Source organism: Procambarus clarkii, chromosome 29 (genome assembly GCF_040958095.1).
Source record: "Procambarus clarkii isolate CNS0578487 chromosome 29, FALCON_Pclarkii_2.0, whole genome shotgun sequence".
Lineage (NCBI taxonomy): Eukaryota > Metazoa > Arthropoda > Malacostraca > Decapoda > Cambaridae > Procambarus > Procambarus clarkii.
In genome coordinates, this window is record NC_091178.1 from 24,453,597 (window position 1) to 24,481,095 (window position 27,499).

A 27,499-nucleotide genomic window follows, 5' to 3' on the forward strand; every position below is an offset into this window, starting at 1 on the left:
AATATTAATTCAGGAAAACTTGGCTTATTAGGCAAATCGGGCCTTGAATAGTAGGCCAAAAAGTGAGTTCTGGCTACTAGGTACGACATATACATATATATATATATATATATATATATATATATATAGATATATATATATATATATATATATATATATATATATATATATATATATATATATATATATATATATATATTTTAAATATCAAAAGGGAAGGGAGTACCACCTCTGGCTGGAAGAAGGGGGACCCATAGCCTCGGAGGAAACCACACATAACGCATTGGAGGGAATGTAGGTCCCCTCCAATACAGTTTCTGTGTGCTTTTCTCCTACCACCCCCTTCCCTTTTTTTTTCTTTTTCCTTTATTGTGTATTTAAAGGTTACAAAACATACAAGACAAATGCCTAAAGGTTATGGATCTCTTGAAGCTCCTCCGCTTCTGGATAGGAACCGAGGACGCAGCAAGCATTTCCCCTCTGGATCGCTACACTGAGATGCTGAAACAAAAAACTGGAAGCCCTTGGGTCTCTGGTGACGTCAATGAGCTTGGAACCCAATTCCTTGAGAAATCCCAAGGCACTCTTGCCCCAGGGGCCATGCGTCTCAGACGCTATGGGAACAAAGAGGTATTGACCTTCCAGTCGCCTGTACTTGAGTGATTTTGCTGTTTCCCTGTGGTTGGCCACCCCACCTGCTTGATCAGCTCCGAAGTGTACATAGGTGTCAGCCAGGGTGGATACACATGTGTAGTCCCACACCAACTGTCTACCCTCCTTCCATGAGTATATAGTGATGCCATCAGGGCGAAGTGCGGGGAAATCCGAGTTTTGGACCCCTAGGATGCGAGGTTCTCTCTCCGCTGGGCACCTAGATGAGACGAGGCTTCTCTTGATGATGTCATTGACCTCGTTGTGTCTTGCATGCCAGCCCTTTGTGCTTCCGTAATGCAACCCATGCAGTCCGTATTGGTCTGCTTCCACCCTGTTGCAAATACACTTGTATTCAGTGTGAATTGGAGCACCAAGGCGGAGGGCCACTGCTACCCGAAGGGATTCTGGATCTAGGCGCGTGCCCATTGCTGACATGGGTACTTCCAGGAGGAAGTCTCCTGCATGGGGGGCACGCACTGCTCTGAGGCGGGCTTTCTCCTTGTCTGATGTTGCGGCGCTGAGCATGGCATCAGCTACTTTTTCCACTAGAGGGTGGTCCCAGCCGGACTGTTTGTGTTGTTTTGTTGGCTCTATAATGGTTGCTGCGGTTGCAAGAACATCCCACTGATATGAACGTTCAGTGAAAGCAGGATCGTGTATTCCTGCTGAATCTCTCAGGGTTGCAGGTAAAATATCTCTGACGAGGTCGTGCGATGCATGGGAGGAGGAAAGGAAGGCTGGTAGAGCAATTTGGGAGGCTGTGCAGACACCAAGGCCGCCGAGTCTTACATGAAGGGTTGCTTGCTCCCACTGAGAGTCGTCCAATGGCAGGTTCAGGACTTTCACCAGCATGGACCTCAGAAGGGTGTCATACACATTTAACTTAGGGCTGCTGTAGGATGGAGAACATCTCAGAAAGTAAGTCAACTTAGGGAGAGACAGGCATCTTGTGAGGAGAAAGAGAGCATCATGGGCATCAATCTTGTCAATCCTGTCCAGCATTCTCTTTAGGTCAGTGATTTTTGCAGCCAGGACCTCCTCGATTGCTCGTGGGCCAATGGGGGCACCCAGGAGAGTGCAGTCCGGTGGCTCGACAACGAGAATGTCTGGAAGAACATTTTGTATTTGCCCAGTGATGTCTGGGTTGCGGGAGATTATTTCACATTTGGATGCATTGAGAATGAGGCCTAAGGCTGCTCCCTGCTCCTGGATTTTCCTTATATCCTCCAAAATGGTTTCCGGAGTTCCAGCTAGAGTGCCATCATCCAGGTACCAGATGTTTAGCTCGCTTGTCAGACTATCAGTGACTATCAGTATATATATATATATATATATATATATATATATATATATATATATATATATATATATATATATATATATATATATATTATATATATATATTTATTTATATAAAACTGAAAACTCACACCCCCAGAAGTGACTCGAACCCATACTGCCAGGAGCACTCTGCAACTGGTGTACAGTGTAACGGGGGGTAGGGGGAAATAGCTCTCTCTTGTCCATTATTCCACCCCCTTCCCAGTTAACTAACGAGGCCGGGGGAAACAGCTCTCTCTAGTCCGTTATCCCGTCCTCAGTTAGCTAACTATTCTAGAGCACCCCCCAGAGTTCCTACGGCAACTTCTCTCGTTCAACACCTTGTAACCTAGGTATTTGACTACCTAGGTGCTGGGACTACAAGGCGCCGTAACTTGATCAGCTACCCGAAACTCTAGAGAACTCTAGAACACAGTTCATATTTCACTGCCACGAACGTATAAGAGAAACGAAAGGAAAGAGATGAATAATGAAGTAATTAGTGAGGGTTTGGGGTGAGAGAGGTAGAGAGGTGGGAGGAGCGAGGAGGGTCATCAGTTAAAAGGGAGAGTTCGGAGAGGGGTGGAGGAGGAGTAGATAGGCAAAAGTAGAAAAGTAGATAGTAGAAGTAGAAGAGTAGATAGTAGAAGAAATGCTGCCACCTTCCATTCAAGACCATTACATACAAGACAAGGAATGGAACTTGTCTGTATCACAATATTCTCAAATGTTATCAAGAGGTCATTATTAGTATGTCCCATCTGTATCATGTACTCATTAAATTCATGAAACCAGTAACCGCAGAGGCTTTCTCATCTCAACTCAAAACTCTAGGGAACAAAGTTAAAGACAATTTAAATAATAAATTCATCAATTATATTTCACATAAGTATCATAATTTAAGCAATTCAACTTAATGTTCAAGATTAATGCAAAGTGAGTCATCATCCAAGAATTCGAGAACCCTACAACGTGACTGCCCCTGATCCTCACACAACACTTGTAAACACGATCAAGTCACCTTTCATGCTCAACTCACCAAGTGTCTGCCTGTAGCTGGATAGAGGGGGAGGGGGAGAGTCTGCAGTTGTCAGGCAGTGTGAGCCCCCCCCCCCCCGTCTGGCGACAGCCTATCTCGACGGCTGGCCTCTGCTCTGCTCTGCTGACTGGTCTCCTATTGCTCTCTGTCTATGCTCTCTCAGTATATATTGAGGAACCTAGTAGCTAACTCCGCCCACAAGTAGATAGCCTCAGGCACTCTACCAAGCCACTCCTTAAACGTCAGCATGTTTGACGGACCTACCCGGCTACAATTATCAGAAGCAAGGTGAAATTCGCATGATCTGACCTCAGGTCATATGAGGTCATTAACGCTTAGAGGTGTGAGTTTCAGGTCGACAAACTGGCACCTCTCAGATCCTTGTCTCTGACTCATGTATCTCTATGTATGTATTAAATAAAACTAAACAAAACACCTTACGGTGTTACAACAGGACACCTTAATAACCACTCGACCATCACGACCGGACAACAGATGATGGTAGCCGAGGCTATTTCCCCATCATCCCACCGACACTGTGATGGTAATCTTGGGCATAGTATTTTATCAAAGCACTTCATTCTTTGGGACACACGTGAGGAACACGAATACGAACAAGCCTGAATGGTCCCCTTGCATATATGCAACTGAAATCTCACACCCCAGAAGTGACTCGAACCCATACTGCCAGGAGCACTCTGCAACTAGTGGACAGGACACCTTAACCACTCGACCATCACGACTGGACAAAAGTTGATGGTAGCTGAGGCAAATTCCCCATCATCCCGCCGGCACTCTGATGGTAATCTTGGGCATATTATTTAATCAAATCACCTTATTCTTTGGGGCACACGTGAGAAACACAAATGCGAAAAAGACTGAATGGTCCCCAGGCATATATGCAACTTAAAACTCACACCCCAGAAGTGACTCAAACCCATACTGCCGGGAACACTCTGCAACTTATGTACAGGCCACCTCAACCACTCGATCATCACGAGTGGTGATGGTCGAACAGGCTTAAATGGTCCTCAAGTCAATATGCAACTGAAAACTCCACACCCTAGAAGTGACTCGAACCCAGACAGACAGGAGCACTATGCAACTGGCGTAACTTGTACCTTAACAACTTGGCCAACTGTGACCGTACAAAAGACATTGGTAGCCAAAGTTACATCCCCAATGCCCCGATGGCACTAGGTGGTAATCTTGGGCATAGTTATTTCATCAAATCACTGTATGTGGTTTTATTGTTATTTGCTGGTTTGTTTGGTGTGTGCATTAGACTTCCGCCCTTCTATATATATCTATATATATATATCTATATATATATATATATATATATATATATATATATATATATATATATATATATATATATATATATATATATATATATATAAATATATATATATACATATATATATATATATATATATATATATATATATATATATATATATATATATATATATATATATATATATATATATATATATTTTGGTAGCAGTGTTTCCTGTAGACATATATTATTAAATATGACCGAAAAAGCAAGATTAATAATTCTAACACGAATTTTCTCGATCTTTCTTACGTTTCTTTTCACTGTTGATGGTAATTAAAAGATCAATTCTCCAAAATTCATTTTTATTTCTAGTCTGACACGACACTTGAGCGCGTTTCGTAAAACTTATTACATTTTCAAAGACTTTAGTTTACAAACACACAACTGAAACTGAATAGAGCTTACACATCTTCGATTTTATATCTACATTTGGGTGAGGTGGATGAGGTGAAAACAAACTTTCAACAATGGGTATTGAATGGGTATTAAATTCAAACACAAGACAGAACACGAAACAATGGGTATTGAATGGAAGTAATTGTAGAAAGCCTATTGGTCCATATTTCTTGATGCTTTGATATTGGAGCATCAAGATTCGTGTTAGAATTATTAATCTTACTTTTTCGGTCATATTTAATAATATATATATATATATATATATATATATATATATATATATATATATATATATATATATATATATATATATATATATATATATATATATATCGTACCTAGTAGCCAGAATGCACTTCTCTGCCTACTATGCAAGCCCGATTTGCCTAATAAGCCAAGTTTTCATGAATTAATATATTTTCTCTAATTTTTTTTTATGAAATGATAAAGCTACCCATTTCATTATGTATGAGGTCAATTTTTTTTATTGGAATTAAAATTAACGTAGATATATGACCGACCCTAACCAACCCTCCCTAACCTAACCTAACCTATCTTTATAGGTTAGGTTAGGTTAGGTAGCCGAAAAGGTAGGTTAGGTTAGGTTAGGTTAGGTAGGTTAGGTAGTCGAAAAAACATTAATTCATGAAAACTTGGCTTATTAGGTAAATCGGGCCTTGCATAGTAGGCTGAGAAGTGCGTTCTGGCTACTAGGTACGACATTAAATATTTATATATATATATATATATATATATATATATATATATATATATATATATATATATATATATATATATATATATATATATATATGTCTTACCTAGTAGCCTGAATGCACTTCTCTGCCTACTATGCAAGGCCCAATTTGCCTAATAAGCCAAGTTTTCATGAATTAATTAGTTTTCGACTACCTAACCTACCTAACCTACCTAACCTAACCTAACCTAACTTTTTCGGTTACCTAACCTAACCTAACCTATAAAGATAGGTTAGGTTAGGTTAGGTAGGGTTGGTTAGGTCCGGTCATATATCTACGTTAATTTTAACTCTAATAAAAAAAAATGACCTCATACATAATGAAATGGGTAGCTTTATCATTTCATAAGAAAAAAATTAGAGAAAATATATTAATTCAGGAAAATTTGGCTTAATAGGCAAATCGGGCATTGCATAGTAGGCCGAGAAGTGCATTCAGGCTACTAGGTACGACATATATATATATTTATATATGAGAGAGAGAGAGAGAGAGAGAGAGAGAGAGAGAGAGAGAGAGAGAGAGAGAGAGAGAGAGAGAGAGAGAGAGAGAGAGAGAGAGAGAGAGAGAGAGAGAGAGAGAGAGAGAGAGAGAGAGAGAGAGAGAGAGAGAGAGAGAGAGGAGAGAGAGAGAGAGAGAGAGAGAGAGAGAGAGAGAGAGAGAGAGAGAGAGAGAGAGAGAGAGAGAGAGAGAGAGAGAGAGAGAGAGAGAGAGAGAGAGAGAGAGAGAGAGAGAGAGAGAGAGAGAGAGAGAGAGAGAGAGAGAGAGAGAGAGAGAGAGAGAGAGAGAGAGAGAGAGAGAGAGAGAGAGAGAGAGAGAGAGAGAGAGAGAGAGAGAGAGAGAGAGAGAGAGAGAGAGAGAGAGAGAGAGAGAGAGAGAGAGAGAGAGAGAGAGAGAGAGAGAGAGAGAGAGAGAGAGAGAGAGAGAGAGAGAGAGAGAGAGAGAGAGAGAGAGAGAGAGAGAGAGAGAGAGAGAGAGAGAGAGAGAGAGAGAGAGAGAGAGAGAGAGAGAGAGAGAGAGAGAGAGAGAGAGAGAGAGAGAGAGAGAGAGAGAGAGAGAGAGAGAGAGAGAGAGAGAGAGAGAGAGAGAGAGAGAGAGAGAGAGAGAGAGAGAGAGAGAGAGAGAGAGAGAGAGAGAGAGAGAGAGAGAGAGAGAGAGAGAGAGAGAGAGAGAGAGAGAGAGAGAGAGAGAGAGAGAGAGAGAGAGAGAGAGAGAGAGAGGGGGGGGGGGGGGGGGGGGAGGGGGGGGAAGTCTAATGCACACACCAAACAAACCAGCAAATAACAATAAAACCACATACAGTCAACACACATGACATACAAAGCTAAGCAACAACGAAGAAGAAACACATCATGTATACTCAAGTGGAGTCGCAGCTCCAGCACACAAGCCATTAACACTTGTTAATCGCAGCCCCGACAGTTCCGGAACACCACCCTGGGAATCACCTACAGAACCCTGAAGAGCAGGGGAGCTTGAAGAAGAGGAATTCCCTAGAGGAGGGGCGATAGCCTTCCTCTTCAACGCCATCCTCAAATCATGTCCATCGCGACCACTGTCACCAGGCCCAACAACCCCCCATCTCGACCCACCTACACGAGGGGGCCCACAGGCTGGTACCAGCGAGGAAGCAACCCCACTCCATTCCTGATTTGCTACGACCACTGCCGCATCCACCACACACTGGCCATCCTCCATCTTCTCCACAGTGTCCTCACAACCATGAGATCGCATCTGGGCACCTTTCCTCTGTTTATTTCGACTGTCATTGTGGACTTCTTGAGTTTGACTTGAGATTGAAGATCAATACACACGTACCAACTTGGCTCACCTGTCAATAAGTCCTCACCTAGGACATCCACACCTCTTCTCTGGTCTTCCACAGTAGGCTACCAAGGCATGATCACCCTCACTTGGCTTCAGACCGCCCTTCTGGTCCCACACACGTCGAGACGAACACAATTGCCCTCTTCTTGCTTTCAGCACTAGCCTAAGTCTCCACTGCAGTTTTCATCACCAAATCTCAGTAAATGTACTGTTCTCTAAGAGGCGGCAAATTGCGTGTTCCTACCCTGAACCCACGCCAACAAGTAATGCCTTGATACGTCGTAAACCTTTTGTACACGATGCAAACCCTTTATATATGACACTTCACTTCCTAGTGTGTTTTCCATTCGCTAGCCGTGACGTCATCCTTCGACGTCATCGCTACTTCCCCCTTCGGAAATCCCAAACACTGTCGCTGTCCACTCCTGTTCTTCTAACGTTGTACATGGATACCATTATGCTTCAACAATACCCCTACTGTATTATTCAACGGTGGTTTACTCTGCAAAATATATTAATACTTTTATCTTGTTCCTCTGTAGAACCAAGTGAGGAATAATTCTCAGTTTGTGGCAGAGCCTAAGTCATGGGGCTATATGGGGCTTACAACAATAGCAAAACCTTTTTCGCAACACTGTCTTCCTGCCTAAATTTCACCAGCAATTATGACACAAGAGCAAGGCTGAATGTGCAGATTACTGGTATCTTGCCCGTTTTCACCAAAAACATATTGAAACAGTTTAGCATTTTTACATTCACAAGGTGATTCTCCCCTTTACAGATATTCGCACACACTCGACGACACTACGCAAAATGTCAAATTTATCTACCTAACGCAAATTTATATTGTCGTCCAGGAGGCATGTTGGAAGCCTGGTCGAGGACTGGGCCGCGGGGACGCTAAGCCCCGAAATCATCGCAAGGTAAGATCCAAAACACAATCAGGTTCATGAAATTTCTCGTGTTGCGAAGCTCACCTTACTACTGTCCACTAATGCACCGGCGTGAATAGTTATCAACATATTCACCTCACGTCTGTCCTTTCAACGCTCTGATAAAATTTTATTTTTTCTGAACTGACACTCACCCACTGCAATACCAGAACCAAACATCGAATTTCCCTCCTGTGTAGCTTTACATTGTCACAAACGCTAGTCTTGTGTTCAAGGTACTAGGAGGGGGCTCCTGTATCCTGTACACAGGATTTAAGCCTGTGTACAGGATATGCCTTTCACTCAGCAGTTGTACCATGAGTGTCTTCACGAAGCTCCCACAAAACCTATGCGGATCTTGAGCTGATTTGTCAACGTCAGTACCAGAAAATAATATAAAATGAATCACTCTTCTAGTTTCACACTTACGTATCAAGACTTTTTTGTTTTTAAACCTGTATCGCTCTGATGGGATATACTGCTTGACCGCTAGATGTCTCTGGAAGAGAACAGGCGATTCATCAATCACCACATTCTGTTCTGGTACAAAATAGCCAGGAAACTTTCCTCTCAAATGGCTGAAAATTTTCCTCACTTTCCACAGTCTATCGTTTCTATCTACCTTATTATTGTTATCGAAGTGTAGACACCAGAGAAGTAGTAGAAACCTGTCACAAGATATGTTCTTCCTGAACAGTGCGGTCTGGAACAACAGTCCAATAATCCTGGAACAACAGTTCCAATAATCCTGGATCACGTGTTTCACATCATGTTTCATCGTCATACACAGCGCTGAAAACACATTTTTTCATCAATAATCGTGTCCTTCGGACATGTCATTCGTGAAGCAGGTAATTTACCAGATGCAATGAGTTGCACCGAATAACGGTTCGTCCCGTCAGCAAGATGCTGCAGGAATGGCTCTTCTAAATACACCATAAAATATTCAATTTCATTCATATCTTCACCAGTTTAGGGGAATGTGGGTGTAACGCCAACATCGGCATCATCAAATATTGGTATATGTGGAACAACATTGTTACAATCCTCCCACACGAGTACACCCGTGCTGCTTGTCCTGGCGCCAACACAACGGCCGACACCAGCACGAGAACAGATGAGGAGCCCCGCTGTCAGGAGGACGGGGGTGGTGTTGTAAAAATAAAGGAGTTAAGGGACACGGAGAGAAGCAAGTAAATTGGAGAAACAGTGAAAGGGAAATGAAAATGGAAATTTGATAAGAACAGTGGACAAACAGCATACTTGAGAAAACTGGACAGAATATATGGGAAGAGGGAAATAGAGAGGGGCAATGGGAGGAGGGGGCTTGAAGCACATCGAGTGACAATGGGCCATGTGGACATGTGGACAGGGAGCATGGGGAGAAGGAGGGGAAGAGGAACAGGAAGAGGACGTGAAAAGATTAATTTAAGCTTAGTGATGGCATAAAGATTACTCGACATTCATCCTCTTGAATGGAAAGGAATGCGCAGTGTTTGATATAATAGAGCAACTCTAAATCACTGCTCCATATTTATGTTAATTCAGCGGCTTTGTTGCCATAGGAACCAAACGAAACTGTTGTGCTTCAGGTTCAGCACGTGTCAGCTACAATGGTAATATTTACAGAGCACTTAAACTGATTATCACAAAGTACAGGTTGAGAAAACATTTGGGATTCGTAGCGCAAGGAAGAATTATAGACTTTGAACGGACAATTAGAGTTGTGTTTAAGTTGTGTAAAATGTTGGTAGTTAGCAAGAAAGAACAAAGGTGTATGTATAAAGTGGCTAAGGTGGAATAGTGTCGATGAATATTGAGGTATATTGTGCAGGTAGTGGTTAAGGATTAATACCTCACTTGCCTCTACTGCACCCACTACCCCACCAGTCACTCTCCCACTACCCCACCAGTCACTCTCCCACTACCCCACCAGTCAGTCTCCCAATACCCCACCAGTCACTCTCCCACTACCCCACCAGTCACTCTCCCACTACCCCACCAGTCACTCTCCCACTACCCCACCAGTCACTCTCCCACTACCCCACCAGTCAGTCTCCCACTACCCCACCAGTCAGTCTCCCACTACCCCACCAGTCACTCTCCCACTACCCCACCAGTCACTCTCCCACTACCCCACCAGTCACTCTCCCACTACCCCACCAGTCAGTCTCCCACTACCCCACCAGTCAGTCTCCCACTACCCCACCAGTCACTCTCCCACTACCCCACCAGTCACTCTCCCACTACCCCACCAGTCAGTCTCCCACTACCCCACCAGTCAGTCTCCCACTACCCCACCAGTCAGTCTCCCAATACCCCACCAGTCACTCTCCCACTACCCCACCAGTCAGTCTCCCACTACCCCACCAGTCAGTCTCCCACTACCCCACCAGTCACCAGCTACATCCCAAGCCACGCTTCACACTAACAGCACATGGTATCTCATTATTCACTAACAACACACTATTCTTAGCTACTGACTATCATAATACAAACTGGCTATAAACAAAATGCTCATTGCCTACTAATTAAGTACTTTACACCACAGTGCTTACCTCACACGCCTCATAACACACAATACCTAAGTAAACATTATATGCAAATCTGTCCTCAGGGATGAGATACCCTCCTGGGAATGGAATAGGAACGACTACATAATTTGTGATACTATCAATTCTCTGTCCATGGCTAGGTTAAGGTTACTTTCGGTTATGGTTTGATTAGGTTAGGTTTTATTACGTTTGGTTACGTTAATACGATGTATTATTGAAGATAATGTGAAATGTGATTAAGAACTTGCCAGAAACGCTTTGCGTGCTAGTGGCTGAACAATAATGCAAAAGCTCTTGAATAAATAAATAAATAAATAAATAAATAATAATGTATAGAATTCGAAAACTGTTTCAGTATAGCCGTCAATTGTGTTTACATAATTCTAAATTCATGAAAGAAAACGTTTTCAGCATACACTTTTTATATCTTAAACAATCTGTTTATGATAAAGATTCTTTTGCCATTTAACATGTAGAATGTAACCGGAACCGTAAAATGCTTTCAGATCATCACAAATATTCTTGTACTATCCTGGTAGTTTGAGAGTGTGTATAATGTCTCACGTTAATGAATTTGCTCTGAGGACGGACTGAAAATACACCCTATATATCTACACACTACACACTATACCTCACAAATATTATACCTTAATAACTCTGCCTCTTTAAACACTATAAATCTCTACACACTGTAACTCGCTTCACACTGTATCTCACTACACATTTTACCTCTCATCACACTATAAATAACTACATACTAAATTTCACTATACTCTGTAACTTACTATACTCTATAACTCACTATGCTCTATAACTCACTAAATACTGTACCTCACTACACACTGTAGTAGTAGGCATCCATCAGTCTCAGGAGACTATGGTGTTGCGCTCTGGTTGTCGGTCTGGAGTGGCCTCTCCAGGGCACAAAGCCAAAGTAGGTTGATATAGAGAAGCTGGTACCCAAGCAGCAGGTCCCTTCCCCCTCTCCACGGTGTTGAAAGTCTCCAATGGAAAGGCAAACGCCAATACGATTGGTTCCAGCGCCGTCGCAGAAACTGTGAGATCCGGAGTTGACCTCGAAGTTGGTGAAAGGAGGCACAGGGACACCAAACCCGGAGACCGCCGTGGTCGGGGCTGTAAAGGAACCACCCGATCAAGGGCATGAACGACCCCAGCCTCCTGAAGCAGAGCCTGGGCCGCACGAGCCCCAGGAAGTGGACGTCCCAGTTACGAACCTACGGGTTCCAGACAGAGATCGTCACAGTCCCCTTTCACCCGAGGCCGGCTTCCTTCAAGACCAAACAGAAGGAAGAGTGATAATTATTAAATTCCACAATTATTATATAATAATTATATTAATAGTAATAATATAATTAATTAATAGTTATTACTCTTCCTTACACACTATACCTCAAAACAAAATATACCTTACTTCACACTATACCTCACTATACACTATATCTTACTACACTAAACCTCAGTGCACTAAAAATCAGTGCACACTATATTTTGCTACACTAAACCTCACTACACACTATATCTCACTACATAATGTATCTCACTACACACTATATCTCGCAATTCACTATGTCTCACTACACACTATAATTCGCTACACACTATATGTCACTATACTCTATAACTCACTAAACACTATTCCTTTCTACACACTATACCTCACAACAAAATATAATTACACACTATACCTCACTACACAATATATTTCAGTACATACTACAACTCTCTATACACTATACCTCACTACACACTGTACCTCACTACACACTATACCTCTTTACACACTATATCTCACTAAACACTATAACTCACTACACAATAACTCTGCGACCTCACTACATAATAACTCTCCCACCTCAAAACACAATGACTCTTCTACCTCACTACTCAATAACTCTGCTGCTTCACTACACAATTACTCTTCTACCTTACCATACAGTAATTTACGGGGGTAAGTGGTGGCTGAGTGGACACCGTTCTATACACGTGGACCCAGGGACAGGGGTTCGATACCACGGCACCGCCGGAAAAACAAATGGGCAGTTTTCTTTACCCTGATGTCCCGGTTTCCTAGAAGTAAATAGGTACCTGGGAGTTAGACAGCTGCTAGGGTCTGCTTTGTGATGTGTGCGTGTGTGTGTGAAAAAATAAAATAGTTAGTAGTTAGTAACAGTTGATTGATTGCCAGTTGAAAGGCAGACCAAAAGAGCAGAGCTCAACCCCTGTAAGCACAACTAGGTGAATACAGTAACTCTGCTGCTTCAATACACAAGTACTCCGCTTTCTCACTACATACTAACGAATTTTTTTTGACAAAGAGGTGTGTTGACAATTGCTTAAAATCAGATCCATAATACATGAGGTGTGCCATGATTTTTACATATCGTGAGCAAGTGCAATTTAATTTTGTTTAATTTATTTTGTGTATTGCAAGAAATAAGCAATGGTGACTGGGCAGGCTATATATCACCTGACCCCATTCTCCTAGTAGACCTCGTATTTTGACGCATACTTTACCTAAAGCCAAAAATCTTCGTACTAGAAAATGGTAGCGGCTCGCGAAATTGACATACTATACCGTTTTCGAATTGGGATCCTCCGATAGGTTAGGATAGGGCACTTTAGTAATAGTTTCTTGACCTTGACCTAGGGCTGACCAGAAACCTACCTAAGCCAATGAGTGTCCTCCTGCAATTTCTTGTAGCCTTTAAATTATATTCACAAATTGATAACGAAAAGTGGAGTCGTTTATTTTTCTACAAAAGAATACTTTTAGATTAAATATTCAGAGAGTTTTCTAACTAGGTAAACGTCTCGTATTCTCAGACGAGCATCAGTGTCTATGAAAAAAGAAGACAGGTCTAATAGCATACTAGTAAAAAATGGCGGACGGAGATATGTGTTGGAATATGTCTTCAGTTTAAGACATGAATTTTCCATGACTCACAAAATAATGGAAGATTGATTCCTGAATGACATTATTGATAGAAACGTGACAACTGCTGATACTAAAAAGAACATTGAATAAATCTATGCCAATAAGATAATATTTGTTTTTCTGTTTATTCATGAAAAGGCCATAAAAAGCCGGAGGCCAGATGATTGGTGCAAGCTTCAAGCAAATTGACATAGAGATTAGACTGGAGTTCAAGATGAAGATTGGCTGGTCGGTGAATTCAATAGGAAACTACATGCCAGGGACTATATTGTCCCATAGGATGATTTTTGGCACTGCTCGCTGGCTACACAGCTTAATATTTTCAAAGCAAACATTAAAAAAATAATTTTTGTAGAAATAAATACTATTTTTCACTGACCAGAGGAAAATTAACAGAAATGTCCAGCTATGCATAATTTACCTGTAGTCACATTAAACAAGACGATCATCCTACAGCTTCAAAGGTTTCTTCCGCCCCTGCCTGTCTCAAAGTTTATGGGTGACTATACTATTTTTTAATATTTCACATCGTTAATCTCCTCTCACCGGCCACCACCTACAAGGCAATGGCATAAAATCATATTTTCTATTTGAGAGTTAGACAAAGACAGACAAAGATAGATGGAGAGTTGCATAGACAGATATATAAACAGATGGATAGATAGACGAATATATGGAGAGACTAAAGAATAGATGAAGAGACATAATAGTAGATGGATGGATATGTAGATAGGTAGATGGATGGATAGAGTAATAGATGGATGGATTCATGAATAATGGGAAAACAGATAGATGAATAGTATTATTGGATTGATGGATTGACTGATGGATATATCGATAGATGGATGTACAGGGGGATAGATATATGAATGAATAAACTGATAGATAGATATACGGATAGAAAGATAGTTGGATAGATAGAGGGATGAATAGATGTCTAGGTAAACAAATGGATGGATAAAGGGATAATGGATAAATAGAAGGGATATATTAATAATAGATGGATGGACATAGATGGAAAGATAGATAGATAGACAGATGGGAGAGAGACAAACAGAGACCTGGGGAAAGCTCGGTACCCCTTCTTTACAAGTAATCTATACATTAAGAAAGAATGTCTGTTTGTCCAAATACCAGACATTTGGGCCAAGCCTCACCTAAATGGGTCCTTCACCGACATAGGCTGGTCGGGGCCACAACAGTTCTTAAGAGACCAGCTTCAGACCGCAGTAACAGTCTGAAGCATGCATTTTTTGGCACTGTCTGCCGGCTGCCCCTCTAAATATTTGGAAAGCAAAATAACTCATATCAACGATTTTTTCTTATAATTATATAAACAAATTTTCCAGTATCAGTGATTAAATGTAAAACGTCTGAAATTGTCAGGCGTTGTTTTGGTCACAGCCAAACATATTTTGGCTGTGGACGGTGTCATGTATTTTACTGTTTAGGGGAATTAAGTTTTTACTTGAGCCAATTGGAATTCAAGGAGTATCGAAAAAGCCAAGCAAGAAGATGACATAGTTATATTTATAAACACACACGCGACATTACATAACATAATTCATTCCTTATAAATCAATGCATTCAGAAGGAAAACAACATATTCTCTTATCTCACAAACGGGCTCTGGTCCCCATATAGCAATTAGTCCAACACTAGAACTGTCCACTCCAGCTCTACCTCTGTCAGCTATATAACATATATAAATCCCTAGGAAATCTGGACTCTCTCAGAAACTGCTCAGTAGGATATCCAAATGTGCTACTTTACCTTGGAACCCTGTTAATACAACACCGTGGCTTATCTTATAATAAGGCCGGAGAAATTCTTCTGGAAACAAGGACTGATCAGACAGCTGGTGAGGTCAAAAGGTCAAAAATGAGGTAAAAAATGGCGTCCACCCCCTCCCCGTTGCCCTTTAATTCTCTATTCTTCAATATTTCCAATCCAACCCTTTAATTACTCTATTAACCACATTCCCCCATTCAGGTCTTTAGATTGAGGCCACTTTTCCTTCACACAGTTTGGATATTCCAATACACATTCTTCATGAACGATCTCCAGCTCAAAAGAATTAATTTACTGGCAGAGTAATGATAGTCACTCGTGGCCTCCTAGTTGCCAGCTACAGGTTTCTTTCAAGAAAACATTCTCTAATCAACTCCTTTGATTTATTAAACAATTTATAATAAAGATTAACCTCCACAGGTGATGTGGAGTTCGTAACACCCCTTCTGAACCGTGGAGGAAAAAATTAGAAATTAATAAATGAATTTCACATTATTTTTCCACACAGGTTCAACACCTCAAACAGATTTTAAAATAATTTTATGCAAATGGTATATGATAACTAAGTAACAACAGATCCACAATAATATATACATCCCTGTGCAGAGGTACAACCTTAAGTCACCCCAGGTTTAGGCAATCTAGAAAGTGCATCTGCTACAATGATTAATTTCTTTGGAATATGTTTGATGACCAGATTGTATTCTTCCAACAGAATACCTCAATTTCCTCTGATTGGAATTCTTTATGCTAGCAATACAGATCAAGGGATTGTTGAGGATAAGCACTTCAACAGTATTGACTGATAAAAAAAGTCAAATTTGTTAACAACTAGTAATAATGACAATGCCTCTTTCAGTTCCTCTCAGACAACGCTAGAGGCAGGACGTACAGGACCTTGTGTGCTGATATTTATTCTACCTCAAGTAATAATACCAAGAAGTACATGTGTGTGTTACTCCAAAACCCTAAGCAAGACCTACACAAAAGGAAGTAACAATACAAACAAAAAGGAAAGAGGAACACACAATACTGGTGAGCAGGGAGGGATATCTCTCAAGCAAAACCTCCCCTCGTGTGCCTCTCACGACGCCATAGCAAGCTCAAGCCACCTACCACAGCTACACTTGTTTTCATCGATATTCTTACTAGTCCAGGGTCCTACCATCAACTATTGCACTAGGTCAACGTCTCCAAGTAAGGCAGTTACTTCCAACAAGAACATTACTTCATCCAGGGAGGAGGAGAGGCCAGCTTCACCAAGCCATTTTGAATTTCAAACGTCCAGTGACGCTGCAGCCTACTCACCCAGATTTTCGTTGGTGCTCCCTAGCTACTGTTATCGCCGCCAAGTGTCAACTCCAGCGCCTTTTGCATTCTACTGCTCACTGGATGGAGTATTTTCTACATTTCAACTTTCATCTGTACTCTTCGTTTCTGTAATCGTCGCCCTCCCATGACGTCACGGCAGCCCATGACGTCACAGCAGTCCATGACGTCAGCCCAGGTTCAGGAAACCGACGCCAGGATCGCCTCCGGATGTAAACAACGCCGCCACTCACCTCCCCCCCCCTCCCCACACGACTCCTCGTCAATTGTTCTTCACGATAGCGAAAGTTGTTCTGAGTATACCACAGCCCGGAGCTAAGTAAACTATAGCTGGTACACACTGTGCTATACAATAATTGCGATTTAATAAGGAAATAACCCTGTATATCAAATATTCTTTCCTCCAGTGACTTGATAAGAGGAATTAGCTGCCCATTCCTCACTCAATTCCTTTTTATGGTGTTTGGTGCTACAAGTTCCATTGTTCATTAGTAATGTTATGTTAAGTGATTTCAAGTACATTCTGGTGCAGTGTATTAAGTATAAATAATATTGTTTTTTCAGCAGTTGAAGTGCATTATAGACAAATTTTATATGTTTTCCCCAGACCTTAATCTGAAGTTTCCTTTAGCATTTTATATTAAATGTTACAGTACCTGTATTTATAGTACTGTACTCTATAACTTTATTATAAGCTAATTACAGCAGTTCCTATAACATTGCAGAATAATCTTGAATTCTTTCCACAGTGTTTTTATTATTATTATTATTATTATTTACACATTTACAGAAAGTTAATTTGTTTTAAATTCTTGATGCCTTATTGCTACATGTTCTGCATTACATGTTAATTCTTTTGTGTATATTTTTCTACATTTTATCCATTATTAAGTATCATATTGTACTACATGTTGAGTGTTGTATACTTGTTTAATTATTTTCATGAAATTTACATTTCTCAGTTTTATGATAAAATTTACTATGCTTTACCTGATCCAATTAATTTACATAACTCCAGTTTCAAGTCATGTGCATACCAGATTGCATATTTAATTTACAATTTTGCTGATTCATATATTTTGTGTGTGTGTGTGTGAGGGGTGGAGGCCAGCACAACCACAGGCCTCCCCACCACCGATGGAGACTCAGTCACCAGAAGAACTGGCTACTTCCCATGGCAATATTAACATGGACTCAGAAAGCAGCCAGTCAGTCGAAGAGGGTGAATATCAAGACGTTCTAACAAGGCAACAGAAGAAACGGATAAGACAGGATGCAAGGCGTAGTGTGGACAGTAATGGTACACTTAACGGAAACGACAAGAGAATGAAGAACGACGCCGAGACTGATGTCGACAAACGGACGGAACGATGTCAGGAAGGTGAGGGTCAGCGGAGATGGAGGCTTCTCTTCCCTGCCTCATGCACACTGGCTTATCATCATAAGCTGCTGTGGACAGTCAGACTTGGAAGAGAACACCGCAAGTTCGAGCGCCTGCTGAAGGAAGGTGTAAACAGACCTTACTTAACGGTAGGTTCTATGGAGGCAGTGGAGTATCTTACCCAGCAAGGATATGATGGAATTGTTATGGAAATACCGGAGGGGAACGAGAAGCTGACTAAGGTAATTATCTATAAATACCCTCAGATTCTAGACCCCGAATTCCTCCTCGACGACCAACGATTTGTGTGGGCCAAGCATCATCTTATTATAGTTGAGGAGTCAGGTGGTGGCTCTAGTGAGAGGTGAAGTTCCCGAGAAAGTATTCATCACCAGGGCTGGCTACAGGCATGTAGCAAAGTATGCGGAAGAGCCCATAATATGCCTGAAATGCTGCAGATGGGGGCATAAATCCTGGAGCTGTCAAAATGATCCACGATGTCGTTTCTGCGGAAAGTCTCACCTCTCTAATGTGTATAGAAACAGACTTAATCAGGGTGAGAAAATAGTTCAAAGATGCTGCAACTGTGGAGGTGTTCACAATGCCAGCTCGGCTGTGTGTAGCAAGAGGCCGAGTATGGATGGAGGTTAAGTACTAATTGTAATTAAGAAGCAATAAAATTATTATCTTCAAAAACTAAGACGGTTAGGTGAGGTTGTGGTTTTCTATTCAGTTTTTCAGGGAAACTCAAATATTCACAATATATTTGACAGTACGATTTAATACTAAGTGAAAATAAGTACAATTCCTAACTGCTATGAATAGTACATAATTGCACTTATTAGTCTTCTTACATTTACCACCCCATTTTTGGAGGACGGGCTGCACTCTGGGAGCTGTCCTCCGCTGCCAGTCAGTTGGCTCAAGGCGGTCAAGGGGAGAGGACGTGCTGCTCGTCCCTTTAGCTATCTCTCATCTCCGTCCTCTTATTTAGGCTTCCTGCCTTAACAAAAGATGTCTAACGTATCAATAAACATTCGCTATGATCGCTGGGCACACGATCAATTACCGGCAATCAGTGTAAACTGGTTAAAATTATGCTTACCACAAAAAGGTCCACTACAGGGCGTTCTCCCTCTGACGGAGTACACATGGTTCCACCAGGGCGCTCCCACAGCCCACGATAATGTCTTTGGGCGGCTTAACAAACTCTCCTTGCCATCCAGGACTTGAGACCACGCATTCCCAGCTCGATTCCACAGCTGGAACGTCTGCACACTTCCTTCCTCTTGAAGGTATATCAAACAGGGGATCCTCTCCAACTGGAGCTCAAACGGAGTGCAGCTTCCCCTCACGATGTCTGGTACTCAAGTGACTTAAGCTCCTCTCAAGCGAGCCTCACCTCCACCAAACTCTCCACATCTTGTGTCAAGTCATTTACTTATTTTCTTATTCACTGCCCATTATCTTAAATTGTTTATCAAATACAACCAATTATTTTACATCTGTATCTTCACCTCTATATTTCCTAGACCTTCTAGTCAGGTCAGGCTTGATAGAATAATTCTCAAAGGGGAGACTCGTTTTTCGGCTGCCTGGGATCATAACACTTGGGCAGGCTTTGTAGGCTGCCAAGGCGTTTCTCTTCTCTTCGATGACAGGTGTCATCTCTTCCGAGTGAGCCTCGAACCAGTCTGCCGACCTGCTGGTCTTCTTGCCAAAGGTGGAAATGGCAGTGTTGAACACAGCGTCTCTGAAGTGCTCCCATCTTTTACAGGCAGTGACCCCAGCTGGGCCAAGGAGAGCTTCCTCGAGCACGCGTGCAAATCTTCCACCTTGTCCTGGTTGCGGGTCTTGGTGGTGTCGATGCGAGGTCTACCCGCCTTTTTCGAGTGATGAATCTTCTTTGATTGCATCTTGACCCTGCTACATACCAGGGAGTGGTCGGTGTCACAGAAGCACTCTGGTAGCTACGCGTAATCTTGACGCCTGGTAAGAATTAGGTCAAGCTGGTGCCAGTGCTTGGATCTGGGGTGTCTCCAAGATACTCGGTGTTGAAGCTTTGTGCCGAAGAACGTGTTGGTGACACAGAGACCATGAAGGCAGCAGAGTTCTAGCAGACGTTGCCCGTTCTCATTCATCCTCTCTATGCCAAATTGACCCAAACAAGTGGGCCAAATGTTGTGCTCGGCACCCACTCTGGCGTTGAAGTCGTCGAGGCTCCTTTACAGGGATTCTTGCTATGACTCTGTTGGGGTCATCGTAGAATTTTTCCTTTGCTTCTGCTGGAGAAGTCAGGGTTGGTGCATATGCACTAATTACATTGACTGGTCCTGTTTGGGAGTGCAGTTGCAGAGACAGAATTCGTTCGGTTTCCCCCATCGGTGGCATAATGTGTCCCAGCAGTGCATTCCCGATGGCAAATCCCACTCCATGTTCTCTGGTCTCATCAGGTGGTTTTCCTTGCCAGAAGAAAAAGAAGGTCCTCTCTCTCACAGATCCTGATCCAGGGAGCCTGGTCTCTTGGAGAGCAACAATATCCATCTGCAGTTTGCTCAGCTCCCTATCGATGATTGCTGTTTTTCGGGCGTCATTGATTTTTTTTTTTTTTTGAGATATATACAAGAGTTGTTACATTCTTGTACAACCACTAGTATGCGTAGCGTTTTGGGCAAGTCCTTAATCCTATGGTCCCTGGAATACGATCCCCTGCCGCGAAGAATCGTTTTTTCATCCAAGTACACATTTTACTGTTGCGTTAAACAGAGGCTACAGTTAAGGAATTGCGCCCAGTAAATCCTCCCCGGCCAGGATACGAACCCATGACATAGCGCTCGCGGAACGCCAGGCGAGTGTCTTACCACTACACCACGGAGATTTCTTGCAGGTCGTCAGAGAAACCTGGTGTCAGTGTCCTGACGTTCCATGTGCCCAGCTTTAGGGCAGTTGATATTTTCTTCTTAGGTTTGGTATTGCTTGGTGCAATGTTGTCGGGCCGCTTGTCGGTTTTCACCCCAAACCCCACGTACCCAGTGAGGTTAACGGACCATGGCGAAGCAACACCTTAGTAGCTGGGGTTTGTCCAGCTTGAGGCGGGCGGTAGCTGCCCAGTGGGGCGCGATGACCCCTCCCTCCGTCGGAAGCAACCCCTGGCGTCACACTCTTCGCCAATCGAGCAGAAGACTTAAAATCGGTAGACTGTCGCAACCCGTGTTGGTTCGACGCTGTGAGGCGAAGCTGGAGTGTCCTCTCCAGGGCGCCAAGCCTGGGTAGATAGATATGGAGAAGCTGTTACCCCTGCAGCAGGTACCCCCCTCTCCACTTTGCTGAAATTATCCAATAGAAAGGCAAATGCCAGTACACATGGTTCCAGCAACGTTGCAGGAGCTGCCAGAACGAGGTCGACGTCAACAACGAACTGCCTAAGGGGCTCCAACTCCGGATTTTTCCTCGAGGTTGACTCCTGAAGCCTTTCCCAAAAAAGGGGTATGGCCGCAAGGCAGCGGAGGTTTAAAATCAGGGTTTTCTTTCCCCTAGATGGGCTGCCTTCCCAGGCTATCGAGTCCCATCTACCCGGACCAGTTGGTTTTAAGGCGCCAGAGGCACGCACTCGCCCCTTCTTCTGTCGGTAAAAGCAGTTCCGCCGGACTTAAAGACTAAACCACCCGTGCTGGCCAGGAGTTGGACTTGGTTGTCAGAGGCTATTTGAGACGCATGCCGTATAGGAGCTTTTTATAGGTCATGGGAGCTCGTCCCCCATTACCACCCCCTTGAAACCTACACAGTGGTGCTTACTGTTGCACAAGGTGGTGCTTACTGCTACACGCAGTGATGCTTACTGTTACACACGGTAATGCTTACAGTTGCACACAGTGGTGCTTTCTATTGCTCACGGCGGTGCTTACTGTTATACACGGTGGTGCTTACTGTTGCACACTGCGGTGCTTACTGTTGCACACAGTGGTGCTTACTGTTGCTGACAGCGGTACTAACTGTTGCACACAGTGGTGCTTACTGTTTCACCCGGCAGAGCTTACTGTTACACACGGCGGTGATTACGGTTGCACACGAAGGTGCATACTGTTGCACACGGAGGTGCTTACTGTTGCAGACGGAGGTGCTTACTGTTGCACCCGGCAGAGCTTACTGTTACTCACGGCGGTGATTACGGTTGCACACGAAGGTGCATACTGTTGCACACGGAGGTGCTTACTGTTGCAGACGGAGGTGCTTACTGTTGCACCCGGCAGAGCTTACTGTTACACACGGCGGTGATTACGGTTGCACACGAAGGTGCATACTGTTGCACACGGAGGTGCTTACTGTTGCAGACGGAGGTGCTTACTGTTGCATATGGAGAAGCTTACTGTTACACATGGTGGTGCTTACTGTTACACACAATAGTGCTTACTGTTGCACACAGCGGTGCTTACTTATGCAAACTGCGGTGATTACCGTTGCTCTTAGTGGAACTTACTGTTGCAAACATCGGTGCTTACTATTATACACGGTGGGGCTTGCTGTTGCACACGGCAGTGCTGTTACACAAGGCGGTGCTTACTGTTGCACACAGCGGTACTTACTGTTGCTCACAGTTGTGATTCCTATTGAACAGTGGTGCTTACTGTTACACACAGTGGTACTACGGTTGCACACAGCCGTGCTTACTGTTACACACTGCGGTGCTTACTGTTACACACTGCGGTGCTTACTGTTACACACGGTGCTGCTTACTGTTACACACTGTGGTGTTTACTGTTACACACATAAGTGCATCCTGTTACACACGGCGGTGCTTACTGTTACACACGGTGCTGCTTACTGTTACACACTGTGGTGTTTACTGTTACACACATAAGTGCATCCTGTTGCACACGGTGGTGCTTACTGTTACACACGGTGGTGCTTACTGTTACAAACGTTGCTGCATACTGTTACACACTGTGGTGTTTACTGTTACACACAGTGGTGCTTACTGCTGCACTCCGTGGTACTTACTGTTGCACACAGCGGTGCTTTCTGTTGCAAACGGCTGTGTTTACTGTTGCACACAGTGGAGCTTACTGTTACACACAGTGGTGCTTACTGTTACACACAGTGGAGCTTACTGTTACACACAGTGGAGCTTACTGTTACACACAGTGGAGCTTACTGTTACACACGGTGGTGCTTACTGTTACACATGGTGGTGCTTACTGTTACACACGGTGGTGCTTACTGTTACACATGGTGGTGCTTACTGTTACACATGGTGGTGCTTACTGTTACACATGGTGGTGCTTACTGTTACACATGGTGGTGCTTACTGTTACACACAGTGGAGCTTACTGTTACACACGGTGGTGCTTACTGTTGCACACAGTGGTGCTTACTGTTGCACACAGTGGAGCTTACTGTTACACACGGTGGTGCTTACTGTTACACGTGGTGGTGCTTACTGTTGCACACAGTGGTGCTTACTCTTGCACACGGTGGTGCTTACTGTTGCAAATTTCGGTGCTTATTGTTGCAAAAAACGGTGCTTACTGCTGCACACAACAGTGCTTACTGTTACACATGGTGGTGCTTACTGTTACAAACAGTGGTTCTTACTGTTGCACATTATTGTGCTTACTGTTGCACACAGCGGTGCTTACTGTAGCACACGGCGATTTTTACTGTTGAACGCAGTAGTGCTTACTGTTACACACGGTGGTGCTTACTGTTACACATGGTGGTGCTTACTGTTACACACGGTGGTGCTTACTGTTACACATGGCGGTGCTTACTGTTACACACTGTGGTGCTTACTGTTCCACACGGTGGTGTTTACTGTTTCATACAGTGGTGCTTACTGGCGCACACAGTGGTGCTGACTGTTGCACACAGGGGTGCTTTCTGTTGCAAACGGTAGTGCTTACTGTTGCACACAGTGGTGCTTACTGTTACACATGGTGTTTACTGTTTCACACAGTGGTGCTAACTGTTGCACAAGGTGATGCTTACTGTTGCACACAGTGGTGTTTACTGTAGCACACGGTGGTTTTTACTGTGTGAAGATAATCTCTTTCAAGAGAGATTGAGCCTGCTCTTCCCTACATAAAGTTAATTATATACATACAACACTAAGATGCTACCTTCAAGATACGTCTACCAGTAGCACAAAACGTTTTGACCAGGAGGCAAACGTATCCTAAACTCCCCCCTACTCCACACTCCCTCCATGCCGGCTCGCCACTGTCATCAACCAGCAAACTACCATTCCCAGCCTGCCTGCTTCTGATTGGTGACCTGCCGACTGCACACCTGCACCTCTGCACCTCAGCGCCCTCTTCCAAGTCGATGTCTGGGCTTGAACCAGCCATTGAAGTTAGAATATCTTGTGCTCTCAAGCTGTGAACAACAACCTGATATACGCTCTGTCTATCAGGTGGATGTGTCTCAGCTAGCACTTTATTCTCAGCACCTGTTTATTTCATTTTGTCTTTATATTATTCCTCGAGTAACGTCACCCTTGTTCTTAATTTTTATGTTATATTTTTTGACTTGTTTGTTTGCATTGTACATAGCCAAGGAATTGTCTTTGTTTTTAATTTGCTTTCAATTTAATTAAAGTTTCATTGTTCATACTATGTGTTTTGCGTGTATTCCCTTACTTTACCATAGACAACAGCCAAGCAGTCGATCTTTTTTTTCTTTAATGTGATAGGCATTGACACCAGCCATTAGGAGGACTGCCGAACATCTACACTCCTTCATTTTTCCGTCACATTAAATCATTAAATGGGGGCCTGTCGGGGATCTTCACTCGGGTACTAGTACCAGAACGTCAATTTGTGGTAAGTGTACTTGGCTTTGATACAGTTGCTTTTCAATATTTTCACTAGTTTTAATATTTATATGGTGCTGTGTGTATTGTGCATTCCGAGAGTAGCATATTGTGAGTGTTGGATAACTTTGGATTACGTGGTGACTGTAGGCCTCAGTCATTTTCTTAATTGGTCATCCCTCCCTCAGTGTTATTACTTGTGTTTTCCACCTTTTGTCCCTAGGATATTTCTCACATTCCGACAGATCATCATTTTGGTACCCTGGTACTTTGATTTGTCTTCGGGTCAAAGCACCCTATCTTCTGCAATCCGACCGGAGGAGGATACAGAGGGCCATAGTTCCTCTAGCATGGACTACGTTGCTGAGTTGGGACCTCAACAGCAGTTTTCGTCACCAGTTGACACTCGCACCCCTACACGTCGGTCAGAGATGATGATATTTACTTAGGTAGGGAATTAGCTTTCCTTTTGCAGAGCACAACGTTCGCTAATTCTGTAAGTATCATATTTCATTTAGTGGGAAAACCCTTGCTTCTGTCCAATTGAGACTCGGCAAGGTATGCCTACATTCTTGGACTACCTTATTCACTTTTGAAACAATTAAATGTTTCATTTGTTTTAGAAACTATCGGTTTCACTTATTTAGTAGGATTTTCTTGCCCTTATTCTCTTACATTGAGTACCGGGTACAAGATTTCCTGCGCTTTTGATTGACTAATCATTTACCCTACTAAAATTAACGTTAATTGTTAACGATTAAAATTCCACAGGATAGTTACCAGTTGCCACGTTATCCTGTTACTGACACTTCCATATCACAAGTATATTCGTTGTACATTTATTTGCTATTTTTCAACATGTTTCGTTTCCAAGCTTTTCGTAACGATCCAGCAGGTGAAATTGGGAATATAATTCGTGCCAAGAAGACCGAATTACAAACTCTTCCACATGAGTATCAACTAGATGTTCCCCATGGAGCCAACAAAAATGACTTGCACAATTTAATATTGGATCACATCTTAGATGAAGGGAAGATTGACTCTGAAACTCACAAAAATTATTCTATTGCAGATAAACATGCTCTGGCAGCTATAAAATTGAAGCTCGAACTAGCAAACATTGAGCGACAACAACAAAAAGAAGCTCTCCGAATAAGTGAACGCGAGGCGGCCCTAAGGAAAGAACAAGAACGCGAGGCAGCCCTAAGGAAAGAACAAGAACGCGAGGCAGCCCTAAGGAAAGAAGAAAGGGAACGCGAGATGTCCCTAAAGAAGGAAGAGGCTGCCTTCAGGAGAGAAGAAAGGGAACAAGAGGTAACCTTACTCCGTGAGAGGGAGAGGGAGCAGCTTGAAGCAAGAAAACGTGATCTGGAGATACAACGGGAGTACAGTAAACAGCAAGCTGATCGTGCTCTCGAATATCGTCGACAAAAACTCGCGTTGGAAACTACACACCACACTCAAGCTACAACTACAGAAGACTAGCTGTAGCCAACAAGCTACAGCTAGTCTTCCCGTAAGTTTCAATGTCTCCCATGCAAGTAAGTTAATGCCACCATTTGTTGAGACAGAGATCGATGTATTTTTCACCACTTTTGAGACCCTAGCTAAAAACTTAGTTTTTTTTATCTGATCTGGCCTGCAGATCAATGGTCTACCCTTCTCAGAGTGCATCTCACAGGTAGAGCTGCAGTTACTCTCAGTACCCTAGCGTCTGAGATGACTACCAGACCCTGAAGCAAGCAGTTTTGGACGCCTACCTTCTCTCCACCGAAAGCTACAGACGAAAATTCCGTGATTATCTACAGGCAAGTGCCACCACCTTTCTAGAATTTGCCAATACTGTACAAAGAATAGATATTTCATGAAATGGCTGGAAGCAGCACATGTCTCTACATTTTCAGAACTCGTCAACCTCATGCTAGTTGAGGAATTCTTGAGACGTGTTCCCCCTTCCGTCCGTTTATATTTAGCAGACAAAGAAGAAACCGACTACATAAGATGAGCGAAATCGGCTGACACCTACAGCCTCATCCACCGGCTAACACCAGAACCACCTTCCAGTAAGAAGTCTTGGTATAGTTATGATAAAGTGAGTACAGATCAAGCGAGCTCTCAATTGTATTGTAAGTATTGCAAACTCTATGGACATGCCATAGATAAATGTGGAAAAGTTCAATACAAAGGCAATGAAACTTCTAAACCCAAACCGACTCCTCCTAAGTCAGATAAGCCTGTGATGAATGTTGGTGTTCCTGTTAATGATCTTTATCTCTTCAGCAAAAACCTGTATCCTGGAACTGTCTCTGCCAGCAGTACAGATTCGGAGGGACGTTTCAAATTGAAGATCTTGAGGGACACAGCGGCTCTTCAGTCAATAATATTGAAATCAACGGTGCCTAACATCACCT

The 27,499-nt window shown here is 43.0% G+C and overlaps 1 protein-coding gene across 1 annotated transcript in view; it reads left to right on the forward strand.

The window, feature by feature from the left end:
* LOC138369673 (serine/arginine repetitive matrix protein 1-like) overlaps positions 1-26,573 on the forward strand; it is a 49,721-nt gene extending 23,148 nt beyond the window's left edge. Inside the window, exons 3-5 of the mRNA XM_069333103.1 lie at positions 9,240-9,461; positions 16,286-16,365; positions 26,161-26,573. Of these exons, the coding sequence (XP_069189204.1) occupies positions 9,240-9,461; positions 16,286-16,365; positions 26,161-26,573 (715 nt within the window). The remainder of the gene's footprint in view (positions 1-9,239; positions 9,462-16,285; positions 16,366-26,160) is intronic.
* Positions 26,574-27,499: the final 926 nt, after the last annotated feature.